Raw genomic sequence first — 14054 nt, forward strand, 5'->3', positions numbered from 1 at the left:
CCCATCCCCTCGATTTATAGAGTCCCATTTTAAAAAAGTGTAATATCTAGGTAATCTACATCACAAACTGCATTAGTTTCTTTCGAGACCTACAACAGTGAGTTTTTTAATATTGTTTTTAATTTTAATATTGTTATTAACATATCACTGAGCCCACTTGAGCATAAACACAAGACACTTTATTCAACAACCACACACAGCAACTAAATTTCAACTTTATGCAAATGAGAAGCGATTTTCGCGAGCGACAACCAATAGGAAGGAAGACTTTCAGTGGAGCTCTCGTCACCGTCTCGAGTGCAAGACAGCAGAGTTCGAGGGCGATTTCACTGCTTTATATGATTTGACTGTAACCACATACATGGATATGATAAAACGATGCATGGAAAATAAACTGTCGACAGTCTCAGTGAGTTTAATTCACACATTTATAGTTTGAAGTGTTGTAATTTTATGATGCAAGTTTACTGCTGCAGTTTCCCCTGCATTATGTTGACTATTAGGGACAAGAAAATTGATTATTTGTCAAATTCAAATGACGTTTTATTAATTTATGACAGTACGAGTGAGTTTAATTTGTAGATCGATCGATCGTTAATCTAGTAATGATTTAATCCACTGAACACTGCTGTGGTAATATAAAAACTCTCTCCCAACAGCATACTGTTTCTTTTGAGCCTAATTCCTAGTCAAATTAAAATGATATAGTTGTATACATCACTTGTGATGGTGTTTTGTATAGATGTGGCCAGACGAGCAGTCTACCAATAACATTAGAGCGACAGCACTACCAACGCCCACAAGCGACTTCACAGTACAGAGACTAGCGACATACGGCGACAAAATCTGACATGTTACAAAACAATATGACCTTTTCAGCTCATCATGAACCTGAACTTGGGAGGCCCCTGAACTTGGGAGGCCCCTGGGCTTCAGCCCAGGTAAGCCCGTGCATTAATGCGGCCTTGGGTGCGGAACACGCAGCCCGACGGACTTGGCTTGGTGTGTCACAATAAAAAATACAGCACTACAATTCAATTCACAAACAAATCATTTGATTTGTGCCATTTAACATGAACACGGGTATTCATTACACATGAAATGAATGCTTAAGTTCAGGATAATGCAGAAAGAGCCATTCTGTACTGTAATGTCAATGCGTCATGCAAAGAAAAAGGGATTAATTCAAATGATAGTTTTACATAGCCAGATCTATATAGTCTATAGTCTCAAATATACTTTATAATCAAACTACCATAACAGTGTATTTTTAATTACTTCATCTGTCGACATGATGCCAGTGAATTGCAGAGCTTGTGCAAACATATCCACATCGCTATGATCAAATGCTTTCTTGCTGCTGTTTTCTCACTACTGTCGTTTTTGTTGTGCTTATTTTGTTATTGAGAGGAAAGTTTGCCGCACATTTTTTCCTATTCATCTATCAGTCGCTCTTTTAGAAGCATGGATGACGTCTGGATGTTGATAACTAACAGTATATCTCTACAAATGTATTTCAAAGTTCTTTTTACTTCTAAGCAAAGAATGAAAATCAATTTTGCAGTAATATCAAGACCTTGCATGAGCAATAAGTTGCTTGCTGCAATTCACTTAATGGCCACTGGTGTCGCTAATAACAAGGGTTTCTGAATTTTACGAATAGAATAACACTTGCTTATGTATTTATGTATTTATTAATTTATTATATAACATTTTTTCAAAGTTACATGAGTGAGTGAAGTTCTAGATGTTCTGACTGTTCTGTGAAATTAAAACAACAGTTCAATAAATAAAATAAAACCATGCGAATATAGTGAAACTTAAATTGGTGTGATTACTGACTGGTTGCTCATATGACTAAAAGTGTAAAGTGTAAAGACCAACATTCAGAACAGATTTGTGGTGAAAAAAATGGATATTTGACAGGGGTAGTTGGTGCCCCCATTGAAAAAACAAGAAACGCTGCTGGAGAGAGACTCTAGCCAAATTGCTTCTGTACACACAGTGTGGGAGGCTGATGTCTTTTGTTTGCAAATTACATTTTTGGGAGCGTAATTACCCTGATTTTCATATTAATGCACTCATTTAACAATAATTATTTGTCCTTCAAGTCAATGGTAGTTGCAAAGCCTCCAAAACCATTTTAAAATACTACATGTTTTGTGACTAAATATTGCATTTTTTCTTTTTTATTATTATGATGACAAGTTCTTGGCCTTGGGCCCACAAGTGGCTCAGTAAGCAGACAGCTGTGAAACTAAGTAAGGTTGAGCATAACTCACATTTAGTGGGCCGCTCCAGTTTCCGTCTCCCTCGTTTCTTGCGAGGCAGAGTTGGCAGTGTCTCCTCTTCGTACTTCTCCGAGTCCTGGCTGGCGACAAATCCGTTCTCCAGGGATGGGCTCAGGCTTGAATCAGAGGAGGACTCAGCCCGACAGCCCGACTGGCGTGGGAGCCCGTTTTCCGCAGCATTCTTGTCCAGAGTGGGGTGGCGACCATCACACGATTTGTTCTCATGCCTCTCTACATCTCCATTCTGAGACTGCAAAGACGACTGGAGCTCCACCCCTTTGTGCTGCTTAGCCACACCCACCCGCTGATTCACTGGCCCGTGTGAACACTCCACCTGCAACACAAAATTACATAAGACTGTCATGCATTGCTAGCCTATTATTAATCAGAAGATCCAATATGCAGCTCCTTACGGCATAATAGATTCAATATTTTAATTATATTTGCCCTCTAGCACACAACAAACCAAATTTACCAAAAACAATCCTCTTTTCATGATATATAAAAACTATATTATTAATATATTATATATATCAGAAGGGGAAAATAAATAAATATAAACTCAAGTCAAATAGTCAGATGCTCTTCAGCAACAACCAAGCAAATAGTAATGAATTTGACTCATTCTAAATGTGTAACATGAGTAACAAAACTAAGTGTTTTTAGCTGATTCGTGTTATTGTCGTGTAGCAGCGGGTTGTGCGCATGACATTATCATATAAGAGCTGTTGGCTCATGGGGACCCAGCTTTGAATCTGACCTGGGTCATGTCTCTGTCCCATTCCCATCTCACTTACTTCCTTGTCAGTCCTGTGCTTTCGTGTAAATAAAGGCAAAAAGGCCCAAAATAAAATAAAATACTTTAAAATGGTTATGAATCACATTATTCTAATTAAAGAGTAAGACCCAATTTGCAGTAAAAAGTCAAATCTTTAATTTGCTGTCTAGGCTCCATCTTTCATCTGCTCTATATGAGGCCATTTCCGATGTCCTTGCCTTGACATCTAAACTATCTATCTGAACCATCTAATCTAATCTGAAACAAAGACACGGAAGCTCTCTTCCTACACATTAAGTGTAATGGGAGTACAATGTTTCTATCCATCTGTCTACAAAGAAACACAAAATAGCACAATAACAAACTACTTCTACCATTACTGCAGCATGGGAGAGCTTCATAAACAACACAATTATCATAAAAGTTGCTCATATGTGACCCTGGATCACAAAACCAGTCACAAGGGTCAATTTTCTGAAATTGAGAGATGAATAAATAAGCTTTCCATTGATGTATTGTTAGGATAGGACAATATTTGGCCGAGATACAACAAAAATCTAAACATTGAGAAAATCACCTTTAAAGTTCTCCATGTTCGCGATTTTGCTGCATCCACTCACAAAGATATATTTTTTATATTTTTACGGTAGGAAATGTACAAAGTATTTTCATGGAACTTGATCTTTACTTAATATTCAAATGATTTTTGGCATTAACATTTTATTTTGAAAATTTTGACCCATACAATGTATTTTTTGCTATTGCCACAATATACCTGTGTGACATGTGACTGGTCTTGTGGTCCAGGGTCACATATGATGACAAATTTTAAGTCCACAGATGTATTTGCTTTGTGTCTTCATGAGAAGAAATTATGTCTGATTCATGAATAAATCATTCTTTTGAGTCAGATCTTTCCAATTCCAATTAATTCCGATTATCAATTTATAAACCCGATCTGTTATATTTTCAGTGTACCTTTTCATTTTAGTCATTCTGATGTGTGCTTTTGTCATTTTTTTTATATTTCTACTTCAACTTATTTTTTAGTTGCCAAGACAACATTTCTCATTTTTAAGTAACGATTTTTTTATAGTTTTATTTTAAATGAACAATAACACTGATGATTCACTCACAATCAGACTCATTTGATTCTCACTGACTCAATGATCTGGTTAAACCTCACTGGAAGGACAGATATTAAGTGAGTAACGACTTAAATTTGGTGTGTTCCTCACATAAAGCTATCGTATAACTTCAAAAGACTTGGAATAAAGCACACAATTCATTTGAACCATTTTCATGATGCCATTTTGAAACTTTGAAGCTTCAATCATCATTTACTGTAATTGCATTGAAAAGTACAACCAGCACATTCATAAAAATTTCTGCTTTGTATTTGAAAAAACGCTTTGGTTATTTGAAAAAAAACCTCCATTAATCACATATTTTTCTGTTTACTTAAAGTTTTGTGTCAGTGACACAATTATCATAAAAGTTGCTCATATGTGACCCTGGATCACAAAACCAGTCACAAGGGTCATTTTGTGCACATCCCAGACACATTTCTCATATACACCACTGTTCTGCACAAATAATTCTCTTATGATCACCAAGGCTCCACTTATTTGATCAAAAATACAGTAAAAATTGAAATATTGTGAAATTAAAATAACTTTTTTTAATCTTAATATATTTTTTAAATGTAATTCATTCCTGTGATGGCTTAGCCATTACTCCAGTCTTCAGTGTCACATGATCCTTCAGAAATCATTCTAATTGGTGCTCAAGAAACATTTCTTATTATTATCAATGTTGAAAACAGTTGTGCTGCTTAATATGTTTGCGGAAACCGTGATACGTTTTTTTAGGATTCTTCGAAACTTCAAAAGAACAGCATTTATTTTATAATAGAAATCTTCTGTAACATTATAAATGTTTTTGCTGTCTCTTTTTATCCATTTAATGCGTCCTTGCTCAATGGAATTATTTAGAACGATAGTGTATGGATGGATAAAAATGCTGTCAAGTAACCTTAGATACACAAAGGCCCTGTGCTGTATGTCTATATATACTGTACAGCAAGCTATTAATCTACAACCTCGACATACATCATTTATTGGATTCAACCACCTGCTTAGCATGTCCGCGGAAAGCCAGACTGACACGAGAGGCTGGCGATACTAGAGACAAACAGACTGGGAGCCCATGGAGAGCTGAACCGCCAATCTGACAGTGGCATTTCTCTTTAGTGGAACAGCTGCCGCTTCGCCTCACTGCCTCGGCTGTCAAAGCCATTCTCATGAAAGAGAGATCGAGCTGTGATCTGACACAACACAACCGTTACTCTACTCTAGTGAAAGGAAAGACACAATCTCCCGAAGCAGCTGCTGGATTGTTGGATCTTGTGTTCGTTCTCAATCAGGAGTGATTGTGTCACTGTCTTGTGTCATGTGAATGATGACAGAAGGTTTAAAAACAGTCAAGTTGTTCAACATCATACCTTTGATGTTCTAACCTGTCGCAGCAAGACTTTGGGTGGCTTTGGAAAACTTGACTAACAGTAGGGTTACAGCGACGTGCCGCCCACAAATCCTGGATTCTGGAGTTTCTACCTTCTTACAGTATATTCTTTCAGTTTGCTTCATTTTTCATTTGACATTACAGAAGGGAGGTGGTATGGGAAGAATGTTATCCGTTCGTCTGAGGGGAGGCGGTTGGCGCTGTGAGAAAAACGTTTTTAAGACCCCCGAAGTTAAGACCCCCATTAGCGTCACTATGACTATTGCAGTTAGATTTAAATGAGAATTACATACAACAGACATGAATGATCCCTTAAATCTTGTGGCTTGTTGTGGAGTGGTATATTATTATTTTTAAGTGATTTATGGACTAATTTGTGGACTTATGATTCTTGCCTGATGGAAATGGGGGGGGGGGGGGGGGGGAATTCCATAGGCATTAAGGGAGGGATCCGAAACATTCTAGAGACCAAAATATCATGAAGAGGCTCTTGGGACAGAAAGCAGGGCTACAGACCAAAAAAAAAAAAAAAGTCAGTGAGAAACAAATCTGTCTGATTTGTGAAGATAAACTGAGTCTCAAAAGAATAATTTTTCATGTTTATATTTCAGGAACCAGATCTAAATTCTTATCATGAATGGTTATTTATTGTAAATGTGCACCAATTTGATGATTGCACTCTAGAAATTGTAACTGAATGGGAAAACATATAAATATATATATAAATATATAATAAAATTATGAGCTGATTATGGTTTCAAAATGTCAAAACATACGATTTCACTTACATACGATTCAACAATATATTTTTTGTGATAGATTTTTAGAATACTATTATTACCCAAACACAGCAAAAATATGTTGTGAATATGTATCTTTAATTATACATTGTAATATGAACAACCTATGGAAGCTTGTTTCCGCCACTGAATAATAAATAAATAATAATAATTGCGACTTTTTATCTCACAATTCTGACTTTTTTTCTCACAATTGCGATATATCAAGTCAGAATTGTGAGAAATAAAGTCGCAATTCTGAGAAATAAAGTAGCAATTGCGAGATATAAAGTCGCAATTCTGAGAAATAAAGTAGCAATTGCGAGATATAAAGTCGCAATTCTGAGAAATAAAGTAGCAATTGCGAGATATAAAGTCGCAATTCTGAGAAATAAAGTCGCAATTGCGAGATATAAAGTCGCAATTCTGAGAAATAAAGTCAGAATTGCATGATATAAAGTCGCAATTGCGTGTTATAAAGTCAGAATTGTGAGATAAACTATTCTGAGGTAAAAAAAAAAAGTACGTCTTTTTTTTCTTTCTTAGAATTGGACTTTATATCTCACAATTGTGAGTTTATATCTCACAATTCTGAGAAAATATGTCAGAATTGCGAGATATAAACTCGCAATTGCGTGTTATAAAGTCAGAATGGCGTGATATAAAGTCGCAATTGCGAGAAAAAAAGTCAGAATTCTGACTTTATAACACGCAATTGCGACTTTATATCTCGCAATTCTGACTTGCGAGTTTGGAACAACTTGAGGGTGAATAAATGATGACAGAACTTTCATTTTTGGGTGAACTGTCCCTTTAAGAAGGCCATAGCAACACCCTAGCAACCACTCAGAAAACCCTAGAACCCACATGGCAAAGTCTTGGCAACCACCCACCTCACCAAGCATTGCAGTGGCACGTTTTGCATGGGAAAGTTACTGTACATAACAAAATTTAGACCTTAAGTCCGACTGAATCCAAAAATGCCCGGAAAATTGTGAAACAATGGCGCTGGCTGCAGTCCAGTGATCAAAACAATGTGGTATGCTTTGATATTAGCACCTTCCTTATGTGACCTAGAAACAAATCCCCCTCATGTGTATCTGCCGCACAGGATTTTGGAAACACGGATGGGGTAGAATAGGGGGGTTTGCTTTGCAAGTCAGACGTCCGAGTCTAAAATTAGCACTGTGGAAAACTATGCTATTATTGTTCAAGATTAAAAAAGTTCCGGTCATCACTTTCCTCATATGTCACTTAGAGCCTCGTCTTCCTCAGGCGGCTTCACAACTCCAAGGCATTTCAGCAAGGTAGTCAAACATAGAGCGCTAACACAGTTCCACACATCAGCACTGAGCACCTCTATGAGAGATGACTCAAACATCATTCTATCTGTCTTCACATGGCTTACATTTCACAGAGTAAGACATCGCTCTCCTTGCAGGACCGCAATTATCTGTTGAAGGAACGGGATAGGAGGATAATACAATCAGAAAGTCCTCAGGGGAAGGCAGGAGAGGATGTAGGGCAACCGAACATCCACATGCCCTGACATGCCCTCACTAGATTAATTATGGAAGAGCGCGGATTATTTTCAAAAACAGGAATACTGGGGGGTGGGGGGTTGGACGTTCACCTAGGGACTGGACATAAAAAAAGAACTGACTTACTCCCAGTATTCAATCCCCAAATTTCACAATGTCCAGGACAGAGGTTTTATGACTCCTCCCTAAGACCCAATGAATAGGCTAAACTGTAGATGACCTTGGTGGGGTACCAGGAACCGGGACAACATTTCCCGATTGGTTCCTTCCCTAACAACAGCCCTGAGTGGTTTGTGAGGAAGGTGCAAAACAAGCAAGAGCACAAACATTTAGGTCCGCAATACACTTTTTTTTTTGCGACGTGCACAGCGTTTCATGCCAGACTGTATGATGAATTGTAGCCGAGACATCTAGTCACAATTCAGCGCTGACAAAGCCAGTCGCACACTGTACGAAAAGCAGCGGGACGGGAGCGTCTTTCCGTACTCGCATTCTCAAGATCAAGGAGACAGATGAAATGGAAACTCAACCAATGACGTTCATTCTCGTATTACGCAGCACGTTTGAGCTTCTGTAAGAACCAATGTGGTTTGTTCTCGCGATTCAAGCAGGTTCGGTAGAGCTTGTTTATGTTCACTGATCACTGACATGTTTATATGTGAATAAAATTTCAATGTGTACATCATATAAAGCGATCACGTCTCATGTCTCACAAAAAGGCTCAATTCATATGGATTAGTTTTATGATGTCTTTATGAACTTTTTGAAGCGTCAAAGTGGAAGTTGTGAAGCTGTCAATGGAAAGCTCTCAGATTTAATTAAAAAAGATCTTCACTCGTGTTCCGAAGATGAACGAACGTCTTACAGGTTTGGAATGACATGATAACAGATTTTCAATTTTTTGGTGAACTAACCCTTTAAAAACAGTGCAAACTGAAAGAAAAAGTGCAATCTATATTCTAATATTTCTCTATACGAGGCCTAGACTTTATTCACGACACGAAGAGACAAACATGTTACTGAAAAATGCACAATAAGCAATCTTCCAGACTAGGGTGAAGTTAGTACAATGATTTGGGACAAATTTGATGTCATTTAGTGGAAAAACTATGTGAGTGGTGCTCTGTGTCGTCGCAGGATTTTGAACAGCTGTACACTCATAGAAAACTGTGTGTTCAAAGTTCAGACCCTCTGACAAAATATATCATTTATGATCACAGATATTTGTCTCAAATGGAAAAATCATGACTAAAATGGTTTTTAGTGCATTGCTATGTGGTTGTAATGCCCAAGCGAAGAGCGATATTTTGATCCCCGGGTCTCTTCTTCAATCTAAGTCTATAGGAAATCGCACGTTTGATCAATTTCAAACAATTTGTCTGGTGCCCCCGTGTCAATACCAGCAACCACGTTTGGCTGTTTACCCGTTCCCAACCACTGCCAAGACTAGCGCCTGGTGGATAAACGAAAATAAACCCAATCCCAGGGGAAGCTGAGTGTTTTGTGGTTTGGTTGAGTGTTGAGAGCTCAGTCTCTAGGATACTCACGGAGAAGTGCTTGCGCTTACGGCCAGGCCGTCCAACCTTGCGGACAGGAGCGCAGAGTGAAGGCATCTCGTCAATAATCACGGTGTCCATTCTAGAGCTCTCATTCTAAACAGACAGAAACACACAGCATTAACCATTACTGTTCAACCAGACCCTTTACTGGATCAAAATCAAGCTCTCTGCATTTAATTATGTGTGACTCGGCACTTGGATTATAATGTGGATTTGAGACTCCTTATTGTCAGATATATTGTTCAGAATGATTAAGTGGCTGATATTTGTCCATTTTAAGTTACTGGAAAAAGATCAATAATAATAAACAAAAAAATATATTTTAATTTAATAAAAAAAGCCTGTTTCATTCCAGAACTTTTCAGAATACATTGATAATAACTACAAGCTATTTAAATTCCAGTTTTTTTTACTAGAGATACACAATATACATTTACCATTTCTGTCAATATTGACTTTTTTTATTTATCAGTAACAGTAATTATTGGATATTTACAGATTCTTTCTCATTTCTCAATTTTTACATTTAGATTACCTTCGCATTCATCTAACACTCACTTAAATGTAATCTTTAAAACACAAATAATTCAATAACACTGTTAACTGTTATCTAATGTATCTCAAAATGAATATCCATTTTTTTATACTGTAAATTATGTTGTAATGCCTAAATTAACTTTAAAACAACTGATATTAGCAATATATTTAGTGATTTATTGAGTTTAATATTGGCTATTTATCGGTTATCATCCATAACATGAAAATAGTTCCACATCGACCACAATTATAATATCAGTTCATTCTTAAATTTTACAGTTTGTAATCTTAACCTTTACACACCAAAATATGCCAGCACACACCAAGACTTGAATGAAGACCATACTACATTTTGCGTTCACAACAAGGTTATTTAGATAATGAGAAAAGCCAGCTTTTGAATGGCATCTTCTTTTAAGCTGAGATAAAGTGAGGGGTGATACAGCTGTGAAGAGATTGCGAACTCTCTGAGCTCTCTCTTGACACAGTTACAAAGACATTCAGTGGTTCATTCTCTCCCCTCATTCACTTTCTCTTTGTTTAACACAACCGTGTCTTCCCTCCACAACAATAGCTACTCTTCATCCAGCCAAGCACCCTAGGGTGAATGGGAGAGAAAAGATGATCCTAATGTAGCTGCAGCTTCAGGGCTGGACTGAATGAAACCACCGGCTCTGAATCAGAATGCTAATGAGGATGCTGTCCCGGTCTGCCATGACTACTGAGAAGTCCAGCATGGCCGAAAGATGGCGGGACTTATCATTAGTGCATAATGAAGCCGATATGAAGCTAAATAAGCAGAGTGCGAATAGCATCTCGAGTTTCAAGATAAGCATTGATCAAAGATGCCTATATATATGTACGATTCAAATATAAAATAACAGTTTCTACACGAAATATATATATATATTAGTGCCGTCAAATTGATTAATCACGATTAATCACATCTAACAAAATGTTTGTGAATATATATAATATGTGTGTTAATATATATATATGTATATCCTAACTTTTATGATAGATGCGATTAAACGTGATTAATCGATTTGACAGCACTTTAAGAAACTGATATTTTATATTTCAATTTAATTGTACACATATATAGTATATACACACATTTATACATTAGTTTTTTTTGTTAAAAAAAAATTGTATGTCTATTCATTTAAATTCATAGTTCTGGAGATTAATGCTCTTTTAGCATTCTGGTTTCCCTGTGAATGTCTTCCCACATTTATGACTACCAAATCCTGCTAGCCTCACACAACCTTCTCATTACAAATAAACGAACAAAAGGTTTAAACAAACAAAAACAAAGGGTGTGCACAGAAATCGACATTGCCTTGTGTGAACTCAGTAACACTGTCTCCATCTTTGCTCTATTTCTGTCGGCAGCCGGTTATTTAAGGCAAGAACTGTTGCCAAGCAACAGGACTATGAGCGAAGCGCGGGTCCATGGGTGCAGGGGCGGGGAAGAACGAAATCCCCTGTAAGTCAGGCATACGCCAGCCTCTCCTACACAAACCAACACCCACGTCACTAAACACAGAGCAGACACTATCTCTCAGAACAATTCACTCATGTTTACTAATTATGTTCACCGAAGCCTCTACACTGTCATCTGATGGCCCTGCGGTGGAAATTAATCATGTCAAATTATAATGATATATTGACTGAAATATTGTGTATGCTATTGATGGATTTGAGGAGAGAGTTAAAGGGATAGTTCACCAAAAAATGTTATTCTGTGGATCATAAAAGAAGATATTTGGAGAAATGTCTCAGTGGTTCTTTTGTTCATACAATGGAAATCAATTGGCGTGAACGTCAGAAATGGAAAATTAAAACATAAAATGAGAAATAATGTGACGATTCTGCTTTCTTCTGAAAATCAAAATGTTTTAACAAGTAATCCATCTTGTATAAGGTGGCACATTCCACATTTTGTAATTTCTCCATGGGAGTTTTACCTGTGACTTCATCAACAGAGGAGATCATCTGAAACCATTATAAATGAGGACATCAACTTTCAAAAATGTGCAACTTTGCCTTATATATGTTATAATGTTATACTGCGCTCACGCTATGAAATAAGTACCATAATTACTATATGACTGGACTGAGCTGTTTACATCCTCGAAATTATGAGTTTATATAACACGGAAGTAAGGGTTTTTTTCTGTGAATGTCCGAGACTTCCGATTTATTAGCCGCTATTGGGAAATAGCGTGTTTATAACTAAGACAATACATTCAAATAATAAAAGCTTAAAAATAACTGGAAGCGAATGACACCGGAATCCAGACACATTAAAATTACCTGAACAATAAGGTGGATAGCAACACTAGATAAAACAACAAGTAAAAGTTGTTATGCAAATGCTTTATTAATAATCTTTTTACTTATTTATTGTGACATTAGATAGTTATTTAACTCTGTGCTAGCTGAATTAAACCGTAATGTATGTCTTTCGTTTATTTTAGATTATTCTTGCTATTAAGTCTAACAATAATCCATTATATGACTGATTAAACAGAAATATTATAAAATGACTGCTAAATATGAAGAGTTCAGATGCAAAAGCCTCTAAGTGCCATCTGAAGTTTTCTTCTAGAATGATAATTCTTGTATATTTAAGTTCAGTAATTTCACTTAAATGGCAATGAAAATGACCTATTAATTGTCATTTAAGTGAAATTGCTGAACTTAAATATACAAGCTTGATAAAAATGATCATTCTAGAAGAAAATTTCAGATGGCACTTAGAGGCTTTTGCATCTGAACTGTTCATATATACATATATTATATATTTACAAACTTTTATGTTAGAAGTTTACATCTTGTAATTACTAAGTCAGAATCTTGTAATTACGGTAATTCCAACATGCATTGAACGTAATTTTATGCCACCTAATTAATATAAAAAAGGATCATGAATATTAATTAGGCGACATAAGGATTGCATGCTGCATGAAGAGTAACATTACATCACGTGACCACCACTTTTCAAATCATTCCAGCGACCCTGGTCATCTGTATGATGCGTAAATATAGTAAGTTTCTAATTTAGAAGGTTTTGGTTTCATTGTTGTTTTCTCTTCAAAGCTAAAGACTATTTACAAAAGACCATTTTTGCATATGCAAAGTTAGCATAAGGGCTGTAAAAAGCCTTGAAACTTCAAGTGACAGATGTGGTAACTAGCCTTATTTGAGTCAGTCCACAGCAGGCCGATCATAAAAATGTCCAAGGACTCATTAACCTCTTACCATTTGATTTCCGTTCGTGTCACAGTTGAAGTCGGAGCTCTTGAATACAGGGGCGGTGGTGACTGTGTTGGACGGCATCTCCAAATGAGTGACTGTTGAATACAATGCAAAAGTCAAAAAAGGTCAAAAATAAAATGTAAAAATGATGACCCTCCTTCTTTAGGATCCCCTGTGAAAAGGAACACCATAATCAGAAGACACAGCACTCAAACATAACATTCAGATTTTCAGAATTATTTAATCATTATGAGATCCCTCGTTTCACAATAAAGTGTTGCTCTCAAATAAGTGAGATGAGATTATTTTAAATGTATATTTAACAGACTCCTTAATGTCTGATAAGTGGTTAAAACATTGACATATATGCAAATCATTGGGAATAAGAAATTAATAAGATGCACATTAATTGCATGCATGAGAAATCAACCTTAATTAAACATAACTGTTCTGTCTAATACACCAGATAATAACGTACTGTTCAAAATGTATGCATTCTCCTACTGCGACATGAAAACCCTTCTCGGGGGTGAAATATGAACTCTTCGCTTTATGGTATTTCCTATTTTTCTCCTCAGAGCAGTTTTAAAGGCATATGTACATTGTATTCTTCACTGCCATGTATGTGTGCTTCAACGTGCTCTCTGTACAAGTAGGACACCAAAGTCCCATGAAATTAGATTTAGAGGTCAATAAATTAGGCGAATCTATCGTTAAAGGAATAGTTCACCAAAAATGTAAAACTCTGTCCTCTGAATACTTTACTTATTGTAATGTCGTTC

At 36.5% G+C, this 14054-nt stretch overlaps 1 protein-coding gene across 4 annotated transcripts in view; it reads right to left on the reverse strand.

The window, feature by feature from the left end:
• dnmt3ab (DNA (cytosine-5-)-methyltransferase 3 alpha b) overlaps positions 1-14054 on the reverse strand; it is a 50428-nt gene that overhangs the window by 34984 nt on the left and 1390 nt on the right. For all 4 annotated transcript variants that reach the window (XM_084392565.1, XM_084392567.1, XM_084392564.1 and 1 more), the window contains exons 2-4: positions 13276-13367; positions 9460-9564; positions 2283-2625 (exon numbers count right to left, since the gene is read on the reverse strand). In XM_084392565.1, the coding sequence (XP_084248691.1) occupies positions 2283-2625; positions 9460-9564; positions 13276-13367 (540 nt within the window). The remainder of the gene's footprint in view (positions 1-2282; positions 2626-9459; positions 9565-13275; positions 13368-14054) is intronic.

This window comes from Rutilus rutilus (assembly GCF_951802725.1).
Source record: "Rutilus rutilus genome assembly, chromosome: 21".
Lineage (NCBI taxonomy): Eukaryota > Metazoa > Chordata > Actinopteri > Cypriniformes > Leuciscidae > Rutilus > Rutilus rutilus.